We start from the raw sequence: 22,784 nt of genomic DNA, 5'->3' as shown, positions 1-22,784 counted from the left end.
CAATGCCGTGATGGTGATGTGTGGGCTATGACAGAGAGTTTTTGGCTTTTTCTGTGTATACATACGAAAAATGTTTGTAAGGCAAATGAGTTTAAAAGTGTGTCTATTTCCAAGATAGCATGTGTCCCATCTTACATTCCATACTTTGGGTCCTAGTCTGTTTTTTCACTTTTGGAGTTAAATTCCCTAAACTCTGTTCATCCAGAACAGGTCACGTTCCAGACATGATAGATAACCAACCTATTGTAGAAGGTCACTAATGACCTTATTGTGAGCAGTTTCCCTTGAATGGCAGAAGTAGAAACCCAGTTGCAGAAAGCTGAAAGTGAATGAGAATGGAGGAAATGGGAGAGAAGGGAGGAAGAATTGTGATGAGGATGAAGATTTCTGTGGTAGGTGATGGAGGACTCGAGCTGTATGACTCTTGGTTGTGGTCAAAGGAGCTAATCAGAGTTAAAGATTTAAAAAACTGGTTTAGACCTGCACTGTGATCTGAGGTGTAGCCTGGGAAGGAAGAGCCTAGGTGTTGGGTGGTGAAGATCATTTTAATCAAGGAGGTCAACAGCAAGGCTGGGGTCTTGAAGGGATTGTCTACATGGGCCTTGATGTGGCTGGGATGGTGAGAGTTTGGAGGAGAGCTGGGAACACTGTGAACTAACAGCCAGTGTTCTTAAACAGGACAAGCAAGAGCTAAGTAGGTAGCAATGACAAGGAAAGGTAGATATAGTGAAATAGAGTGAGAGGAGAGACTATGGAATCAGAGGATCTGCGTTTGAAACCTTCCTAGCTTGGTGACTTTGAGCAAATTAATTTTATTCAGAATGCTTCCCATCTATACACTGCAGGTGATGATTGGACCTGAGAATTGCCGAGAGGATGAACGAGATAATGCGTGTAAAAATGCTCGGTATGATGTGTGACAAATAGTATGAATAGTTAGCTAGGAGGATTGTTATTGTTCTTCACTTCTCATACTATGAGGTTTTCGTACGGCAAATTGGACATAATAAGAATTAAACAGATTTGTATTTCGAGGACCGATGGTGGTCTTGCTTAGGAAAAAAGAAACTTGGTTTGTACTAACAATAGCCGGGCAATAGTGAAGTGGAAAAGTCTAAGAAGTGGTGTTAATAGTGGTGGTGATGATGATATGAAAAGAAGGCCATCACTTGGGCAAGAGTTAGAAGGACTACTGTGCTGCATTTTTTAGTGATGTTTATGTTTTGTGGCTATTCTCTGATGGCGATAAATTTTTATTATTAAACTTTCTTCCAGAAAAAAGCTTTAGTCTGAAACTCCAGCCCTAATTTTCTTTTTCCCCCATTGAAATAATTCTTTTTAAAACATAGATAATATGTTTGATAATAGGAGGCTGTTAGTAATTTGAGGCTTTTTGCCCACATTTGCAATCTAGCAGTGCTGTGTGTTGTGGTAGTTGTGAGAGCGCCAGATGCAGTGATTGTTAGGAGGATGGAAGTCTGGGTGCGGCTGTGGGGAGTTAGGAGATTGACAAGCTTGCCCTGTACCACTCCAGCTCGGCCCCTTTGCCCAAGACAGGAACACACACGGATGGATGGATAGGGAAATACAAGCAGCCAATAAGAAACCATTTTCTCATTGGGGTCAGGATTTACTTCTGGCCAGGAGGTTGAGAATATGGCAGAGTTTGTGTGTGGTGAAATGGCATTGTTTCACAGGATGCAGTAAAAGCAGATGGGGTAAAAGGGCAGCAGTGGAAAGATGTCTTTTGTTCATTCAGCAAACAATTACTGGAGGGCTTTACCATGTGCTGGGCACATACAAAAGTGACTAAGATGCCCTTAATTATCTTCCATCTAAAGGAGACATGTAACAGATAAGTTCAGAGTAGAGATGGTGACTATGTGAGCTTAAGGAAAAAAAAGATTAAACTGGTATTTGAAGAGAGTTGGGGAAAGAATAGCAGCAGACTGAGGATAAGAGTCTTCCAGACTCAGTGTTCTTACTGATTATTTTGGGGAAGCCTAAGTTCGAAGGATTTTTCTAATATACCATAGAAGCCAGGAAAACTGCTTCTCATATTATCTCAAATGATTTAATTACTGATTTGGGTTTGTGTTGTTTCCTTAGGATGGTACAGCATGGACGATTTTGCCCTGGGAGATTTCACTGTAGCAGATGATGCCTTGTTAGAAGATTGCCCTTATGTGGATGATTGTGTCTTTGCTCCTGAATTTATGTCCAATGATTATGTTCGTGTGACACAACTTTACTGCGATGGGGTGGTAAGATTTGTTGCTTTTTTGTTTTAACATTGTGTCTTCTTAAAGGTTTATTATTTTATTAAGATATAATTGACATATGACATTGTATTAGTTTCTGGTGTACAACATAATGACTTGAAATGTGTAAATGTTGTGAAATTATCACCACAGTAAGTCTAGTTAAAACTACATCCATCGGGGCGCCTGGGTGGCTCAGTCGTTAAGCGTCTGCCTTCAGCTCAGGTCATGATCCCAGCGTCCTGGGATCGAGCCCCGCATCAGGCTCCCTGCTCAGCGGAGAGCCTGCTTCTCGCTCTCCCACTCCCCCCGCTTGTGTTCCTGCTCTTGCTAACTCACTCTCTCTCTCTCTCTCAAATAAATAAATAAAATCTTTAAAAAAAAAACAAACTACATCCATCACCATTCATAGTTACAGATCTTTTTTTATTCTGAGGACTTAATGTCTACATTTTAAAGGTTTTTTGATTTAGAGCTATGGGAGTAAAGATGTTTTTGCGGGGTAAAGTTTTCACAGGGAGTTTCAAATGCGATTTCAGAAGAGAAAGTAAACAGTGCCTCAACAACAAGAATGTTCAGTACCAGAGAATGAGTGATAGGGGAAGATGGTTTTCTGACTGGAGATTAGAATACTCTCAAGAGATAGCCGTAGATGCAGACTTGGGGGAAACACTTTTAAAAAAAGCCTAAAGGACTCACCGGCTGAAGATATTGTAATCAAAGTGTATAAGTAAATGTGCACTGAAAAATTTGTTAGTTTAGTACTGATAATCCTTACATTAAAAATTGAAAACTATATTTTTGCATTTCACCAGATACAAATCAAAAGAATTTTTTTCTGTTTAGGGTATGCAGTATAAAGATTTTACTCAAAGTGAGAGAAACTTAGGTGAGTACATTGGTATTTTAATTTGTTGAGAGACTGTTGTGGGAGGTTCATCCATTCACATCAACAAAGCAGTCCTACATATCTTTCATTTTTTTTACTTTTTGATTAATGTGTTTTTAATTGAAGTATAGTTGACATGCAATATTATATTAATATCAGGTGTACAACATAGTGATTGGACATTTATATACGTTACAGAGTGCTTACCATGATAAGTGTAGTTATTATATGTTGCCGTACGAAGTTATTACCATGTTACTGACTGTATTCCCTATGCTGTCTGAACTTTACATCCCCGTGATTTGTTTATTTTATAAGTGGAAGTTTTACTTCTTAGTCCCCTTCATCTGTTTTGCTCATCCCCTTCTTTCTTACCTTTCCATATCCATTGTAGCCATTTCTCTATTAACAGTGTTGATTTATTCCAAAATGAGGCATAAAATATTAATTTAAAACTTTTTTTAATAAAGAATTTGACATCTGCAATATGTGGTGTAGTAAACCAGTTTCTGTCCTGCAAGATTACTGTGATGCCATTAAAATATACATCTTCTGGCCACTTCTGTTTCAACGTCAGCACAGTTCTATAATATCACGGTTGCACCCCTGTGTGGAGGCCACGTAAGTTACTACACGTCATTCATTTTGTGTAAACAGTGATAATAAGCATGTTGCCCATTATTCAGGAATGTCAAGTACAGGGGAAGGCTTATGTCTTATTCTTGTATATACTGTTCAACTTCACTCTTATGTAATAAGATGGAAAAAGTTAATGCTTTGGATTTGGATATGAATGACTAATCATGGTGACATGATTAGTGACATTATGATGGTGAACCTCTGAGGAGCATTAGATGGTAGATTTGAAACTGAAGGAAAATTAATATGCTTGTTTATAAATAGCAGCATTGTAGTACAGAAGAGAAAAAGGTATTTTGTCCACTTAACAACTTACAGTTACCTAAAGTGAAGTAAGAGAATTTAATTTTTTTCAAGTAGTTTAAATTGGGGTGTAACATATAGTAAAGCGTAAAGCTCAATGAATTTTTATATATGAGAACCTAATTTTTTAAAAAATGAATTTGTATTTAAGCAATTCTCATGCTTCTGAGATAAGTTTGAAGAAATTACAACATCTGGAATTGATGGAAGATATTGTGGATTTGGCAAAGAAAGTTGTGGTAAGTGGTGGAGTGTGTATTTGGCCCCCTGTATCTAAAGAATATAATTTATATGGTGTCAGGCCCATGTTACTCATTTATGGTGGTTAACAGGTAATGGTTTCAGTCTGATTGAACCTGAGATTATTCTACTACCCGTGAGTTTGTGCTGTGTATTTGAGAGATTAGGTAGACGGCGGTCTTCCTGGTTCTGACATGAATGATGAGATCCAGGACATTCCTCATCATTAAAGGATAGGAAATGGAATTTGTCACAGATGAAAGAAAGCTCCTGGTTCATAGGAACTTTTGTCACTGAAAGTGATGGGTTCTTTCTTGCGAAATCGTGCCACTGGCAGCAGCACCACAACAAATACTTGATCTTTGGGGTAAACTTCTATTATATAGTATTTGAGGCAGTGCCCTGTATTATACTGAAGGTTCTTTCCCTTGAAAGCCATTTGATCATTTCCTATTTCAGTTGGTTATGGAGTTATGGAGCCAAGTGTTTATTTCCTGCTGATGAGCCTCTGCTATTCCTTTTTTTTTTTTTTTTTTTAAGATTTTATTTATTTATTTGAGAGAGAGAGTGAGTGAGAGGCAGAGGGAGAAGCAGACTCCCCGCTGAGCAGGGAGCCTGACGTGGGGCTCGGTCCCCTCGGACCCTGAGATCCTGACCTGAGCCAAAGGCAGACGCTTAACCAGCTGAGCCAGCCAGGCGCCCCTCCTTTGCTATTCCTTATACCAGTCAATGTAGTTTCATAAAAAAATCTTGATGTAATGAACTTTAAAGTCCATACATCTAAAAGTTACACTAAGCCATTTTATTATTAGAAGCCAATGTAAGACTACTTCTGAATTCTTGTTTTAGGGTTCTTAGGAGGTAAATTGGGCATGAAAGTGCTTGTGGGAAGTGGACTCTGTGTACACATAGCAGTATTCCTGAAATGTAGGATTTTTTTTTTGTCCACTGGAAAATTCAAGTGTAACTGATTGAAGATGGTTCATGTTTTGTTGTTTTGTTTTGCAGAATGATTCATTCTTTATCGGAGGCTTACTGAGAATTGGTTATAAAATAGAAAATGTAAGTGTTAAACACGGGAAGCAAGCACAACCACTGCCGATAAATGGCAGTTGTCTCACTGCTCATTGCTCCATGAATTGAGTTCACAAGTTAGTGTTTTACATGTAGTAGTTGCTAGTACTGATTTCTGTATTTTGCTTAAGCAGTCTCCTTATTTTGGGGGTTTGCATCCTTCCCTCCCCCCCATATGTGTAGTATAATTTTGGGCTGCCCCTTTTTTTTTTTAAGATTTTATTTATTTTTTTGACACAGAGAGAGACAGCAAGAGAGGGAACACAAGCAGGGGGAGTGGGAGAGGGAGAAGCAGGCTTCCCGCCGAGGAGCGAGCCCGACGTGGGGCTCAATCCCAGGACCCTGGGATCATGACCTGAGCCGAAGGCAGACACTTAATGACTGAGCCACCCAGGCACCCCTGGGCTGCTTTTACACATTGATTCTTTTTTTCTTTTTTAGATTATTTATCTGGCATATATTCTCTCAAATGAAATTATTAGGTCTCTGGTATGAACATTTTTGATATGTAATTATTAGATAATCTCCAGATGAAATTATAAGCCAATTTTTAATGCTACTGGTAACATAAACATCTACTTGTTTCCCTTAAGCCTGACATGAGCATCGATAACTCTTTTACTTAACTTCTGAAGTCATTTCAGACTAGAAGTACGAATAACATTCCTGTGAGCTCCTGACTCTTCATGAAGATCTTTGCAGTGAGTGCTTATTTGCACGGCTGCACTCTCCTCCTGTTTATCTCCTTACTCTTCTGTTTGCCATAGACCATTTAAAATACACAGTTCCTTTCAGGAACCTTAATCTGTACCTTTAACCTTGTGGTAAGGATGGCAGTCCTAGTTTAGATGAGATCTGAGACCCCTCATTCACCTTGGATTATTGCACCCTCCTGCTACCCAGGGCAGCCGCTGGCCAGGTTGTAAACGTCAACTTCCAGGTCTGTAGTGATTGAAGCAGCATCTTGGTCTATGAGGGTAGCCTGAGGTTACTTGAAGATGTAACATATGTGAGTCCATGGTATCTGTTAACTTAAATGTTGGGGTCCAGCTATTCTAGTTGCATGAGTAATGAAAATGCAACATTGTGTTAAGTTTTTATTAAGAATCTGAAATGCTGTATGTTAAATTTATGGTACCACATGTACAATTAAAATTAATACCCAAATCACATTCTTCATCTTTTTGATACAGAAAATCTTGGCAATGGAAGAAGCTTTGAATTGGGTGAAATACACAGGTGATGTAACAATTCTACCTAAATTAGGAGCAGTTGACAATTGTTGGCCTATGTTAAGTATTTTCTTTACTGAATGTAAGTATAAATGCATTAAATTGTTACTTGACTCAGTTTTTAAAGGCATTATTTGGGAAAATTGAATGGTGTGGTTATGTGATTTCTTATTTATCTTAGGATTTTAAAAAATGTTTTCTCTTAAAAAAATCTTTTTCTATTGTAAAGAAGAGAAAAGCCTGAATAAGAACTGTAACCTCATAGCTTTATTCTATATTTCCTGTCTTAATAATTTCTATGATGTCACACTTCTAAAAATCCTACCAAGTGAATGCCGTAAGTTATATATATATATAATACCCCAAAAAAGAATCCACAACTGGGGCCTCATGTATTCTTCTTCAAAAGAGAAATAAGTAACAGAGCTAAGATTATAATTTTCATTTTCCTGATGACTCTGTTATTCTTTTGTATAATGAAAGTGCCTTCTGTATTTTTTTTAACTTTGTGAAATGTTTCTCTAAAGCATTTGAATGTTGGCAGTGTTTTTTTAATAGTACAGCTGTAGGGATCTTGAAGCAGGAAATATTATGCTCTTTAGTTGATGACTAGTAATTTGCCATCACCACTTGAGAAGAGGTCAGATTTTATACTGTTGATCTAAGTGGTAGAGAGAAATTAAGCTTAAACACGGAGACAGGTTTTTCTGATATTACATACTGGACTGTATTATATCGATAGAGGTGGTTCTCCTCATTGTTCCGGAGGCCTGTAATTATAGGGTAGATTTTATGGTAGAAGTAGAGGACCAATATCATGTATTGGGTACCCATGTGGGCTTGGTTCTGACATTCTCTCTCTCTCTCTCTCTCTCTCTCTCTCTCTCTCTCTCTTTCTCTCTGTTCTCTTCTTTATAGTAGCTCTGTAAAGAAGCTACAAGGTAGCTGTTACAAGGTAGCTGCTGTTGTCCCTATTTTAGAAATAAGCAAACTAAGGCTTTGGGAGGTTAAGTGATATTTCTGCAGTCTACTGAGTAGTAGAACCTAGATGAGAAGTCAAGTCTCCCTGATTTCAAAGCCCAGGTTTTTATCCTGTAATCTTACTCTGTCCCTTATTAATTACCTTATTTGGTGAACTGCTGAAATTCTTCCTTAAATTTAGATTTTAGATACTTTTTTCATCTTGGAAATGTATGTGTTTGGCTAGAGGCTTAACTATAGTTTTGTTGGGATAAAATTATTAACATTTAAATCTATAAATAGCTAAAAATACAGAAAATGAGGTCTGATAAACTTTTAACATAAATTTTGGTTATTACCTACTGCATTTTAATTAGTTTATTAAATTTTTAAAAGCATAGTATTTCAAATAACATTTTAATGTTTCATTCATGAGAATCAAAATGTTGAAATAAGATATTTAAAATTCTTTATTACATTAAGTATATTTTAGAGAGTTTTCCAAGTTTTTGTTTTTAGACATTTTTGTTGAACATTGTGCCAGGTACACCATAGGCTCTCAGTAATGTTTGTTGAACTAACTTGAGTAATTATGAGGCCTATTTGGAATATTATGACTGAGGATTTGTTTTAACTACAGTTAGAATTAATGTAATAATAAGTGCTTTTTTTAATGGTAGAACTAAAATAGGGTAGATTCACAAGCAGTGAATCTAATGTGTTCTAAAACATTTTATCAGTTGTTCACTTTAATTTGTATAATTTGATACATGTAAAAGATTCTAAGAAACATGTTATTAGAAATATTAGGAAGTATAATGATTAGTTGACCTTATGGACTGACCTACGAAACCTAAGTTTTAGAACTTTAACAATACCAGTTTGCTTTTTTTTTTTTTAAACAAATGTTCTCTCACTCTCTCCTAAAAATAAAATTTAGACAAGTATCACATAACTAAAGTTGTAACAGAAAACTGCAATTTGCTTGAAGAATTTAAAACTCAAAATTGTGCGGAATGTATAGAGGTGAGAATAAATATTTACTTGTAAGTATATTTTAAAATTTATCTGTTAGAACTTTTATTAACATTCAAAGAAAGTTCAATAAAACTGCTGTCTGTCAGCACACAGGAACTATTGTAAAATTCAGTAACACGTTTGAGGGAAAATTTTAATAAATTTTGATTGGAATGTTTTTTTGGAAGAGGAAAACAGCATCTTTTTTTTTTTTTTTTAATTTTTTTATTGTTATGTTAATCCCCATACATTACATCATTAGTTTTAGATATAGTGTTCCATGATTCATTGTTTGTGCATAACACCCAGTGCTCCATGCAGAACGTGCCCTCCTCAATACCCATCACCAGGCTAACCCATCCTCCCAACCCCCTCCCCTCTAGAACCCTCAGTTTGTTTTTCAGAGTCCATTGTCTCTCATGGTTCTTCTCCCCCTCCGATTTCCCCCCCTTCATTCTTCCCCTCTTGCTACATTCTTCTTCTTCTTTTTTTCTTTCTTAACATATATTGCATTATTTGTTTCAGAGGTACAGATCTGAGATTCAACAGTCTTGCACAATTCACAGCGCTTACCAGAACACATACCCTCCCCAGTGTCCAACACCCAGTCACCCCATCCCTCCCACCCCACCCCCCACTCCAGCAACCCTCAGTTTGTTTCCTGAGATTAAGAATTCCTCATATCAGTGAGGTCATATGATACATGTCTTTCTCTATTTGACTTAGAGGAAAACAGCATCTTGATCAGAATTTTTTAATTTACATATGCATTTCAAATATATTTATATATTATTAAAGTAAATTTATAGAATATTGAATAATAAACATTTAAATATATGTATTTTAAAAGTTAATTGAAATTTGAAATTTGATTTTTTTAAACTAAGGTTTTTAATTAGTTGAAGAAATATAATTTTCTTTGGTAACAGCTTTATTGAGATGTAATTCATATGCCATAGAATTCACTCAAAGGAAATTTTTTTTTTTAAAGATTTTATTTTTGAGTTAATCTCTACTCGCAAAGGCGGGGCTCAGACTTATAGCCCTGAGATCAAGAGTCACATTCTCGGGGCGCCTGGGTGGCTCAGTCGTTAAGCGTCTGCCTTCGGCTCAGGTCATGATCCCAGGGTCCTGGGATCGAGCCCCGCATCGGGCTCCCTGCGCCGCGGGAAGCCTGCTTCTCCCTCTCCCACTCCCCCTGCTTGTGTTCCCCCTCTCACTGTCTCTTTCTCTGTCAAATAAACAAATAAAATTAAAAAAAAAAAAAAAAAAAAAAAGAGTCACATTCTCTACCAACAGAGCCAGCTAGGCGCCCTGGGAAATAATGATTTTAACTAAATTTTTAAAGAGGGATTTAGGAAAATATTTAGTGTTCTATTTAATTCACTTACTAAAGCCATTTATAGGATCCAGTTTATTTTAATCTGTTTATTTTGAAAATTTGAAGTGAACAGTTTCCATTATATCTGTAGCATCTTTTATTTCATTCTTGCTAATTTTGCTGCCTCATTTTTGTTAATCTAGTCAACATTGACTCTATGCTACCAATTTATATATATATATATTTTTTTTAAGCACTCAGGATTATTGAATAATATCATATCTTCTAACTTAAAATTTTACCTTGCATCTGTTTTTTTCCCTGCTATATGACCGGCTCAATAGGTATTTTTAAAAGTGGGCCTGCCAAATACTATACACAAGGGGATAAATTGTTAGTTGTTACTCATAATGTGGTGGTTTTGTTTATTTTTTAATATTCCTTTAACAAAGTTAGCTTTGAGTCATCAGAAATAGATTTTTTAAAATAAATATACCAAAATATTAGATATTGGGTTCTCATTTTCTACATAAATAATCTCCTAGCTTGTTTCTGTTATCAGAGATAAAAGCCCAGAACCATTTTTCCTAGATATTGGCGTTCTTGATTGTCTTTGCTTTTAATTGATGGGTCTTCTTTCACCTTGGTTTCTCAGCAAGGAGAGCTAATGAAAATGAAAGGAAATGAAGAGTTTTCAAAAGAAAGATTTGATATAGCTATTATCTATTACACCAGAGCCATTGAATATAGGTAAGAGCAAAATAGAACAATGAGATCCTTATTGTGTGGCAGATCAAGTTGAAATGCTAGTCAGGAGAGATAAAAGCAAGGCGAGGAATTGGAGAGAGTATCTTCAACTTGCTATGTAGAATAGATTTTCTCACCCTTAGGCATTAGAAGTGTTAGGGATGGCCTGGGTAGGTGAACATAACTGAGTAGTAGAATTCAAGCAAGTCAGGCAGAATTGTGAATATTGCTTCTACCCTGCCCCATTTTCTCTCAAGCTTTCCAGTATAAGTCCACCTGTTTTTTCTTGTTCTCATTTTGCCTTCAGCTGATACCTTCCAAATTATTAGCTAATCAAAAAGGGCTATTTACTAATACTTAAGATGTTTACCCATTCAGGAATTTTTGCTTTCTAAGAGGGAACTTTTAAAGTATAATAGTTGGAATTGTTGAAAGAGTGTGTGTTCTCTCTACCTCATCTTCTGTTTGCTCAGCTGCTAGAATTTTGTAGCATTCCTACATGTGTGCCTCATACTTGGTTCCTACTGATATTTTAGCTGGGCCATCTAATATTGTAGCAGTCTTTGGAGGATGTGCTGTAGACAGCGACTCTCTTTCCTACCTTGCCTATCTCCATGGGGAATGAGTGAATCAAGGTAGCACACCACATCTGGAAGGCTGCTACTCTGTTCTGAGGAAGGAAACAGATTAAACTAGAAAAGACAAAATTTGAAATGAAGCTATTTAAATTGTTGAAATTTACAGATTTTCTTTGTCAGAGTTCTTTGTCAAAGTGGTATAGTTCTGACTTACATAAGTATAATTCTGTCCTTTATACCTACACCATACTTGTGATTTGCTAGCTTTTTGCAAATATGTCTCATTTGATCCTCACAACATCCCTATGAGCTAGGCAGAAAAAGTAGAACATTTTGAATACAGTGAAGTGTAGATTGATTTGAACAAAGTTACTCTGGTAGGAAGTAAAGGAACTAGGACTTAGCCAGTTAGGTCTCCAAATCCTATATTCTTTCTGCTCTGCCACACAGATGTAAAGTTTTTGAAAAATTTTTCATGCCTTATGTTTTCTGTGTGCTTTTTTTTGTTTTGTATGTAATGTACTTTACTGACTAAACATTATTTCTTTTAAAGACCTGAAAATCATCTTCTTTATGGTAACCGAGCTCTTTGTTTTCTTCGCACCGGACAGTTTAGGTAAGTTGGTTAGAGTACCCCAGTCACTGAGCTGTTATGCTAAATACCCATTTTTGAGAAATATTTGTGTTTTGCAGGTATATAAGAAAATCCTTTAGTAGTTTTTTGTCGGATGTAGTTAAATGGTTAAAGGGGCTGTGTAGGCTTTATACATAACAACGACAGCAGCAGCTGTTCTGATTGAGTGGATAACATGTTATGTGCTGTTTCAAGTACTTTACATTGTTCCTTGATTCTCACAACACACTTACTAGGTATGTTATTCTTCACACTTACATTTGGGCGGACTTATACTTACTCATAAGTAGTGATGTCAAGATTTGAACACAGATCTTATCTGATGATGTTGAAGTCTTTGTTTATAATACCTGTGTTATTTCCTTTTGCTCTCTTAATCGTATAATTCTGGAAGAATTTTTGCTGTGTTCTATATCTTGATATAAAAAAATAAAGTAAATCTCATTTGTAAGTGAAAGAAAAAAGAAATTTAATGGTTTAACCATCAGAGTGAAATCATAATTAATTCTTTTAATTTCTTACATAATTAATTCTTCGTTTCTTATGTTGCATTGAGTTTTTATTAGTTGAAAAAGATTGTTGACACTGCACCATGATTTTGTTGTCCCTCAGTTTAAAATTTTTTGGATATAAATTACAAGCATTAATATTGAGCAGTGTATGCTGTTACATTTAATTATGTCCTGCCTTACTGTAAGAAGGGCTTAGAGTGGCTTCGGGAATAAATCTGCTCGGTAGAAGAATATTAAAAACACAACCAAACAAACTAAAAAACCAATTTAGAGCTGGGGATCCTCAGAATAAAGCTCTATAGGGATAAGGTCCTGCACAGTTATTAGTTACAATTCATATTTGTATTTGACCTTTCTGTTGCCCAAAATAAAAGGAGAAAGCCTGACAAGTTACATGATTCTCACTGTCCATGAAGAAAGAGGATAGAAGTTGCTCAGGTGAAACAGTTTTCCTGATGTTTAGTTCTGGAAGAAATTTCTTATATGGCTTACAAGTAACATGGACTGGGTGATGGAGTAGAGAAGAACCTCAGCCACATTCCTGTTCAAAGCAGAAGACTCCCTGAAAGTGCAGTTTGGGTTTCACAAATAAATTTTTTTGTGGAGTTTTCTGATCAAAGCAGAGAGTCTGATACTAGTGGTTTTTAGTTAAAGTGCTTATTGTTGGGATGTGGGAGGGTGGGAGTGGGGAAGAGAGTATATTCCAAGTATGTAGCTTTTAAAAATAACATTTGTTTTTCTTTTATTATAAACAGAACACATTCTCATGGTAGAAAATTTGGAAAATACAAGAGTTTAAAAAGAAGAAAATAAAAATCACCAGTAATCCAACCACCTCGGAGAATACCGCTGTATTAACGTTATGCAGCTTTTAGATGGCTTAAGCCGTGGATAAAGCGAGGCTATCTAGACTAGAGGAATGGATGGGCTGGACACAGTCTTCCATCAATACCACTGTCCTCAACTGGTTGTGACAAGAAATGAGCTGCAAATGTCCTTAGGTTATTGTGTCTGGCTAGGTCCAGAATTGCAGATATCCTATGCTGTTTGATGGTGAATCTATGTGCTTTCAAGATGAATAGGTTGGCAACTTGGCTAGCCTCTTGTGAAAATCGAAACCTTGATTGGGCGAAAGGTCATCCACTCTGCATAGGGGAGCTCTGAGAGCGGAGAGGCAAGCCGGGGGGTTTCTGCCCGCTTTCATGAGTGTTGAATGCTAGACACTCAAGGAGGATCCTCTTAAAACTACGCTGCAAAGGAGGTGCATCAAAGTAGAAATACAGAAGCCAGGTAGCCTGGTGAGGAAAAGGTCAAGAGCAGGGCTGTGCGTCAATCCTTGTACCTACTTCCTGAGTCTAGCTTGTGGTTCAACACCCATCGAAGTTTTCACTAGAGGCAGGTCAGCAACATTTCCTTCTCAGGCAATCACCGATATGTATTGAATGCCGATGTAATGTCAGAAACATTGTGCCACACAGTTTTGGTGGTGTTTCCCACCTTCTTGCACGTTGTTTATATGACTTATTCAGTAATGTAGGGATAATGTTTTCTGAGTTTACAGTACATCTCACTCCTGACCAAGTGAGTAGATAATGTGACTTCAGAAAGGAACATGTTGCCAGTGATTCACTCGTGCCATTGAAACAGAAGGACCCATGCCCTTTAGCTGAGTTACCATGATTGAGATGTTTTGAAGCTCTCACATCTGAGGTTTGGTAGATCTGTCATGGGAATCTGGCTGAGCAGCTGTGGGACACCTGGGGGTAAAGCATCCAACCTCACTGGCACTGTTCTGAGCACTTTATGCATACAAGCTCAAAAAACCCTCAACAACCCTGCATGGTGGGTGCTGCTATCTCTTTACAGATGAGGAAACAGGAATGGGAGGTCAAGCAAAGTATCCTCAGAAACTAGGTGGGTGTGATGGAGCCAGAATTTGAACCCAGGCAGCCTGGATGCAGAGTTTCTACTCTTAATCTACTCTTAATCCCGATGGAAAGGGCAATGTGAAAGCTGAAAAAAGGATTAAAAAATAAATGGTTCAAATAGTCAATAAACATGAGTATCCTTATAGGACATGCAGATTACAAACTTTGAGTCTCTTTTTCATGTCCATCAGATTGGCAAACATTTTAAAAACCTCATAATTCCAAGTGTGTGAGAGGATGTGGAACAAAGGAAACTTGCATACTCGGCTGGAGAAAGTGTAAATTGGTGCAATCACTTTGGACAGCAATTTGGCAAGGTGAAGATGTGCATACTCTGCAGCCCACTTCTAGGCTCCTATCCTCCAAACTCAAATGTGTACCCAAGAAGATACGTACAAGCCTTCACAATAGCATTGTTTGTAAGAGTAAAGAAATGGAAATGACTTAAATGTCCATCCATGGGGGAATGGATAAATAAATGATGGTATATTCATACAATGGAATTTTATGCAGCAGTTAAAATGATGACGATGTTGAGTGAAAAAGCAAGTTGCAGAATGATTTGTATGATGCGGTTTATATAATGTCAAAATATGCAAAATGATGAACATATCATAGTTAATACATAGTATGTATTAAAAATGTTTACAAATGCATGGGCATGTTAAACATCAGTGGAGTGGCTATCTCTGGGGAGGGAAGGAGGGAAAAGGATTGGAGATCAGAAAGTGGTACACAGCGGTTGTGGACTATAACAGAGTTCTGCAAAAGATCTGAAGTAAATACGGCAAAATGTTGCTGGTACATGGGTGTTGACTATATTAATGTTATTCTCTGTACTTTTATGTATACTTGAAATATGTGATAAAAAGTGATACAGTAAAATTAAAAATGCACATAAGATGAAAAAAAAACAAAAGCAGTGTTCACTGAAACATCAAGGATAAAATAAGTGAAAGTAATCTCGAAAGAAGAGAAATATAAGTGTTTTAAGACTAATGGTGGGGAGCCTGAGGTGAGGTATGTGTGGGGAAAGTGCTTCATTAAGAAATGGTCCAGGTGCTGGTGGTGGTAATGCCAGGTAGTCACAGTTGGTACCACCTTTGGGTGAATGTATGTGAGGCCAAGAGCCCATCTGAACTTTTAACATTCCTCAGACGTGTGCACCTCCAGGTCTGCGGATGTCCCCCTTGGGAAATCTGTGGAATGGGATTGGGGGGCTGTGTGGAAATACGCTACTTCCTGCCACAGCTTCTGCTGAATCCTTTAGGCTCAGGACTGTGTGCAGTGTATCCCAAATGCCCGTCGTGGCCTTGGGATACACTTTATTCAGGTCTTCCAGAAGTTCACTTCACAAATACAATTTGGCAGTTATAGGGAATTTTAGAGTGATAGTTTTAATTGAAGTAATCAGATATTTTTAAAAGAGAATCTAAAAAAAGTAATTACGCATATCTATGGCTTCTGTAGTTACAGCACTTATGTGAGGTGTATCATCAGACTGTGCCTCTTTACTGTTTCATTCTTTTTTCTGGTACTCAAATGTGGAAATTTGAATTCTTTGATGGGATGTGATAAACTGTGTAAGGGGAAATGTAATTGGAAAAAGGGAAAGCTTAGCCTGGGATTTTTTTTAATTTACTTTGGAAAATTATGGAATTTTAAACTTGGCATTTACTTTGACCTTCAGTGTTTACCCATCATAATATATTCTCTTCTGTTAAATCCAACTTGTGATTAATAGCAGGTAGATAGACTTTAAATGACTTCCGGTTTTTTGTTTCGTTTTGTGTTTTTCTGAATTTCTCTGAGGCCAGAGGTATAAATCAAGGCGATTGTATGTTCCTGTGAGAATTTCAAAAACTCTAGTGTGGGGAGCGCCTGGCTGGCTCAGTCAGTAGAGCATGTGGGACTCTTGATCTTGAGGTCATGAGTTGAGCCCCATGTTGGGCGTGGAACCTACTTTAAAAAAAAAAATCCTAGTGTGTGGGAGGAGCTTCAGTGTGAGTGTTCTATGTATTTCCATAATATCTTATGCCTGTATGAGCACTTAGTATGTTGAACCAAATGAAGTTACCATTTTTATAATTCAGAATGTAGGCAGTTTCATTTGATTCAATGTAATGTGTATATATATGTATGGGTGGGTATGTGTGTGTGTGTGTGTGTGTATATTTTTTTTTAACATGGGTGGAACCATACTATACATAATGTTGTACTTCTTGCTTTCTTTAAAAAAAAAATACTTAAATCTTGGAGCTTGTTGCATATTAGTGTATATAGAGATATACCCTTATTTATGTTCATGGCTCCATAGTCTTTTTTTAGCTTTTTTTTATTAAGTTATGTTAATCACCATACATTACATCATTAGTTTTTGATGTAGTGTTCCATGATTCATTGTTTGCGTATAACACCCAGTGTTCCATTCAGTATGTGCCCTCTTTAGTACCCATCACTGGGCTAACCCATCCCCCTACCCCCTCCCCTCTAGAACCCTCAGTTTGTTTCTCAGAGTCCATAGTCTCTCATGGTTTGTCTCCCCCTCCGATTTCCCCCCCTTCATTTTTCCCTTCCTGCTATCTTCTTTTTTTTTTTTTTAAACATACAATGTATTATTTGTTTCAGAGGTACAGGTCTGCGATTCAACAGTCCCACACAATTCACAGTGCTCACCATAGCACATACCCTCCCCAATGTCCATCACCCAGCCACCCCATCCCTCCCACCCCCCACCACTCAAGCAACCCTCAGTTTGTTTCCTGAGATTAAGAATTCCTCATATCAGTGAGATCATATGATACATGTCTTTCTCTGATTGACGGCTCCATAGTCTTTTGCTCAATGGATTACTCCTGCTTTGGTTAGTTTGTATTAGAATATAAATTATTTCCAGTTTAAAAAAATTACATACAGCTTTGTAATGATTATCTTTTTACTTACGTTCTACACTCAGGTGCAAGTATATCTGTAGATAAATTCCTGATTGCTTTTACTTGGATGAAAGAGCTTATGTAATTTTTTTTTAAGATTTTTTTTTTAAATTTATTTGATAGCGCACAAGTAGGCAGAGCGGCAGGCAGAGGGAGAGGAGAAGCAGGCTCCCCGCTGAGCAGGGAGCCCGATGGGGGGCTCCATCCCAGGATCCTAGGATCATGACCTGAGCCAAAGGCAGCTGCTTAACTGCCCAGGCGCCCCAGAGCTTATGTAATTTTAATTCCAGACACTAACTTTTGATTTAAATGTATATGTTTATTCATTTGATGGTTATCAGTCACTGCATATTTGGCAGTAACTGACCATTACATCTGAATTCTGCTTTTGTTGCTTCATTGTAAGATCTAGGAATTTGGGGAGTAGCATTATTTCTTTGTTGGTCTGGTCAGGCCCTAAAAGTGATGATTTACAGTAGGGAAGAAGAAAAGTGATAATCCTTTTATGTCTTGTGAAGTTCTTATATATACTGTGGTTTGAGAGAGTCAGTAAATAGCATCTTCTTTTCTTTCCAAGTCCAGAATCAGTTAAGAAATAGAAATGGAAGACAAGGCAAATGGTGATCTAGTCTTGCCTCTGGTGATGACACAGTGTTTGGAGAGTAGGGCCTTATCTGAGCAGTCTGGTAGCCAGCTGACTTGTTAGTTCACCCGTGGTCACAGAAAGAACTGGTAACAGGGACCTTTGTGAACTTTAAGCTTGGAGGAAAAGGGAATCTGGTATTATGATGGTGTTCAGTGTAAGATTCCAAAGAGTGAGAAAAAGAAGAGGCTAAACCACAAATGATTAGTGCCCCTCCCCACCATTATTCATCCTCGGGAAAAGTTAAGGGTGGGAAAGGAGAGAGCTCAAAAATGATTAATCTAGCAAATCCACATGGAAGCTGGAGGAGGGAGAAATATGTATTCACTCCTAACATATTTTAGGGCAAAATGTGCCATATCATATATGAGGAAATAGGTAAGAGGGCTAGAGAAATAATACTTCCCCAAGTAACATGTATTCTGTTGGAGCATCTAGGCTAGAATATTCTTTCTTGCCCTCTGTTCAGTACTCTCACCATTTTGTCACATAGTCTTCAAGAGTAACCATTTGCCTCTCTTGAGTTTTTCTATTTTCATAGATGTATTGTGCAGATGTATCACTGTTGCTAAAGTCATACCTGCTCTCCAGAGTATGTACACCTCCGCTGCACTAGGTTGGATGAGCAGTCACACCATGTAATTTATTATGTCCACTTTGTTTTAGTAGGAGGATGTGGTCATATGCTAGTAAATGTGAAAATACGTTAGTGTTTTTATTTATATAGTGTATACCCACTAATATGTATGGTATTTATAATGTATTGATTGTAACTACAGTTATCGTAGTGGTTATCGTATTGTATGTTAATTAATAACATTTAACATTGATTCAGTAGGTATGATTGGAGTTCTGCTTCTAGCTATGTCAGAAATGAGCAAAACCAGACACAGCTGTATTCTAGACAGTGGGCCAGCAGTGGAAGGGAGGATGTTGCATTCATGGAATTAATAGTGTGCTGGGTGGCCTGAATACAGAGAAGGAGGGGAGTGAGTGGTAGTCAGGGACTAGACCAAGGAGGGTCTTGTAGGCTACATAACTGTGGCCTTGAAGAGCATCAAGAAGTAAGTAAAGGATTTTAAATTGAGGTGAGATGGCATGATTAGTACCTTAGAAAGATCAATCTGGTTGTAGTGAGGAGAATGGGTTTGGAGGAGATGTAGCATGAGTTGGGTTAGGAGGCTGTTGCAGTACTCCAGGCCAGAGGGATGGTAGCTTAGAGCAGGGTAATGGTAGTGGAAATGGAGAAGTGGAAGGATTTGAGATGTTTTGGAGGTAAAATGGACGGAGGTTGCTTGTGGTTTGGTGTTTGGAATTAGGAACTCTCTGCCTTCAGCCACTTCATGGATTATAGGCTCACTCCCTAACACTGGGATCACTGGAAAAGATACATTTGTAGGAAGTAGAACTTGACTTCACTCCTGGACATCCTGAGTTGAAGTGTCCTTGAAGGATCCCAGTTGGAATTTCACATTGGCAATGAATTATGTGGGTCTGGGACTCCCAAGGAGATATTTGAACAAGAGACGCATATTTGGGATAGTTAACCTAGATGATTTGAAGTTGCAAATGTGGTTGAGATTGCTTGGGGAGGCGGTTCTCAACTTTTACTGCACCCTGGAATTGACCTTGGAAGAAATAGCCCCAACTCAAGAGATTTTGATTTAATTAATTGGGCATTAGGCTTCTAGCAGCCCCCCAGATGGTACTCATGTGTAGCCAAGGTTGAGACCCACTGTGTAGAGCAAGCTGAAAACTAGGACTGAGCCTTGAGGGACACAAATAGTGGCCATTTGAGGGAAGATGAACCTGCGTGGAAGACTTAACCCAGAGAGGTAGGAGGAAAACTAGAGGTGTGACATCATGGAAGGAAGAGAAAGAGTGACCAGTAGTGCCTGTTGCTGCTGAGAAGCCAAATGCAATTTAGACTGAGCAATATGGACATCTTTTAGTTACCATAGGGAGAGCTGTGTACGGGAAGCTTGTGGATCCTGGGTTGGAGTGGGTTGAGATGAGAGGAAATGGAAACAGTATAGGCAGTTGTTAAAAGTATTCGTGGAGGGAAGCAGTGGGGAGACGAGGTGTGCCATTATATTAGGATGTGTTTGGTTGCCAATAACAGAAAACCCTGTTTAAATGGTGAAGAAAACTTAACCTCATTCAAGAAGTCCAGAAGAAGGTGGCTCTAGGGTTGTATATTTAGTGCCTCAACAATGTCATCAAAGACCTAGGATTTTTCTGGTGCCTCTGTGTGACTTGGACCTCAGGCTGCCTCCTCTGGCTACTGTAATTCAGATATTAAACTGGACACTACAGTCTCCAGCAAAAGAATGACTCTTGTAATCTTCAAAAAAAATACACATACTGCAAAGTGTACAATTCATAAGTTTATAGGTTGAATTTTCAGAAACCTTACACATGTTATTGGTACCCAGATCACAACCCCAGTACCCCTGAAGGTCCCCCTTGTTCCTCCTCCTAGTCTACCCACCTTCTTCCCCAGGTTAACTATTATCCCATTTTCCAACGCAATGGATTAGTTTTGCCTGTTTTTGTGCAATGTAAACAGTCATGGTATGTGCTCTTTTATGTTTAGCATTCAGCATTGTTTTCAAGATCCATATTGTTGCATGGAGTTGTACAGTTTTCATCTACTGCATGAATATACCACATTTTATCCATTCTAATGTTGATGGACATTTGGGTAGTTTCTAGTATTTGGCTTTTACAGATAGTATCATTGTGAACATATGTATTCATTTCTTTTGAGAATCTAATTAAGGAGTGGAGTTGCTGGGACGAAGGTATGCTTATATTCAGCTTTCATACATAATTTCCTATATGGTTGTATTGTTTTACACTCCTGCCAGCAGCATATGAGAGTTTCAGTTCCATGTCCTCACTAACACTTATTTTTTGTCATTTCATTTAGACATTCTGGTGGGTATGTAGTGATACAGTGCTGTGATTTTAATTTGGATTTCCTTAAGTCGATTAAGGATATTTAAGTTGAGCATCTTTTCATATGCTTATTGACCACTTGGATATTCTCTTTTGTGAAGTGCCTGTTTGGATCTTTTGCTATTTTTTTTTTTTCTTTTGAGTTGAATGTCCTATTCATTAGGTTTAAAAAATTTTTTTTTTGGATTTGAGTCATTGGTCAAATATATGCATTACAAATAGCTTCTCACATTCTGTGGCTTGCCTTTTCACTTTTGTGTATTTTTTTTTTTTTTTTTTACAAATGGATGATGCTAACTTTAACAGTACAGTTTATCAGTTTTTTCCTTTATGATAAGCACTTTTGGGGTTCTGTTTATAATCTTTGCCTTCTCTAACATCACCAGAATGTTCTGTGTTTCTTTTAAAAGCTTGATTAACTTTGCATTTAGTGAGAGGTAGGATTCAAGATGGGTATGAATGTCTAACTGACTCACCACTCTTTCTTGAGAATATGTTTTCTCCATGCACTGCATTTTGTCATATAGATCAGGTGACTGTATGTAAGCATCTGTTTCTGATTTGTTTATCCAAATCTGTTGGTCAGGTCATCTATCTTTGGATAGACTTTTTTCTTTTTTTTTAAACTATATATAGTCTTTTAGTAGGTACTGCTGTCTGGTAGTGTAAGTTACCTAGTTTTGTTCTTCCTTGTAATCTTTTTTTAAGAGTGATGAGTCCTCTTAGCTCTCATTGGCCAGCACTGGGTCATATGACTACCCCCAAACCAGTCAGTAGAAAGGAAAGTGATATTGCCATGGCTGGCTTAAACTAATTAGAATTATCATCCTCATTTTACATATGGGAAAGCCGGCCTGAGAGGTTAATAACTTCCTAAACAGTCCCGAGGAGAGTTAGTGATTGTATTGAACTTAACTCCCATCTGTGTCTCAACTTTTATGCTCTGTCCACTGCAGTTTAGCTGATGTGTGCAGGATCTGGGAGTTATCTTTTTGGAGATCAGAAGTCTTGCTGACGTGCAAAAATAGTGCAGAAAAACTATGTAGGTAATAACAAGTGAGACGTAGATAAGATATGTGGAGGAAATACTCCAGAAATATGAAAAGTAGTTATTCCTGGGTAGTTGTGATTGTAACTCTGGGTGACTTTTTCCTTTTGTTTTACTTTTCTGTATTTTCCAAATTTCCTATAATGGACATATATGGATTTTTAAAAATTAAAAAGTTATTTTTAACTAGGTTATTTCTGGAAAATTCAAGAAGTACAAATAGATACACAATTTATAATGCCTTTATGAAAAAAATAAAAATGAATATTTCTTGTTTTTCTTTTTAGAAATGCACTTGGTGATGGAAAGAGAGCCATTATTCTGAAGAGCAATTGGACAAAGGTAGGTTGCTTTTATCTTTACATTGGGCAGGTAATGCCATATAACTTTGTGAAAAATCTGTGTACAGGATGTAAATTTATATGTAAAAATGCTGGATAAAATTATGCCAAGCTCAAGAATGTGAGAGGGGAATCTTCAGTTCCATAATCAGAAAGGAGACTTAACACAGCAGTGAGAGGCCATGGTTTCTGAGCAGGACAAGTAGCACGTAGAATTGTTGAGGAGCTGGAGGGTACCTTAGTGACTGAGATGTCAGCATCTGCATATTTTGGATGGGTTAAAGACCTTACTATGAAAAGTGAAACTTAAAACTTAGGAGAATTATAGGAGACTGTCTCTACAACCTTGAGGTGCGAAAGGATTTGTTAAATAACATATAGTGCACAAATAAGTGTGGGGGGGGGTGCATAAATTTGACTATATCCAACTGAAAAACTTCTGTATGTCAAAAGACACCATGAATGAAATCATCATCTGGGAGGAGATAATTTGTCATATAGATAACATATATAACTGATAGGA

General features: G+C 37.5%; 1 protein-coding gene across 12 annotated transcripts in view; it reads left to right on the top strand.

The window, feature by feature from the left end:
• The window catches only part of TTC3 (tetratricopeptide repeat domain 3), a 118,901-nt gene that overhangs the window by 10,463 nt on the left and 85,654 nt on the right, over nucleotides 1-22,784 (top strand). For 6 of the 12 annotated variants that reach the window (XM_078074090.1, XM_078073983.1, XM_036106353.2 and 3 more), the window contains 10 exons: nucleotides 2,110-2,264; nucleotides 3,108-3,150; nucleotides 3,621-3,771; nucleotides 4,244-4,331; nucleotides 5,341-5,394; nucleotides 6,600-6,720; nucleotides 8,539-8,624; nucleotides 10,592-10,686; nucleotides 11,815-11,877; nucleotides 22,208-22,262. In XM_078074090.1, coding sequence (XP_077930216.1) covers nucleotides 2,121-2,264; nucleotides 3,108-3,150; nucleotides 3,621-3,771; nucleotides 4,244-4,331; nucleotides 5,341-5,394; nucleotides 6,600-6,720; nucleotides 8,539-8,624; nucleotides 10,592-10,686; nucleotides 11,815-11,877; nucleotides 22,208-22,262 — 900 coding nt within the window. In that variant the 5' untranslated portion in view covers nucleotides 2,110-2,120. The other 6 variants (XM_078074114.1, XM_078074104.1, XM_078073991.1 and 3 more) reach the window with 5 other exon arrangements.

This window comes from Halichoerus grypus, chromosome 1 (genome assembly GCF_964656455.1).
Source record: "Halichoerus grypus chromosome 1, mHalGry1.hap1.1, whole genome shotgun sequence".
In the NCBI taxonomy this organism is placed as follows: Eukaryota; Metazoa; Chordata; class Mammalia; order Carnivora; family Phocidae; genus Halichoerus; species Halichoerus grypus.
The sequence above is the reverse complement of the archived record's forward strand: the minus strand, read 5'-3'. Positions and strand labels throughout refer to the sequence as shown.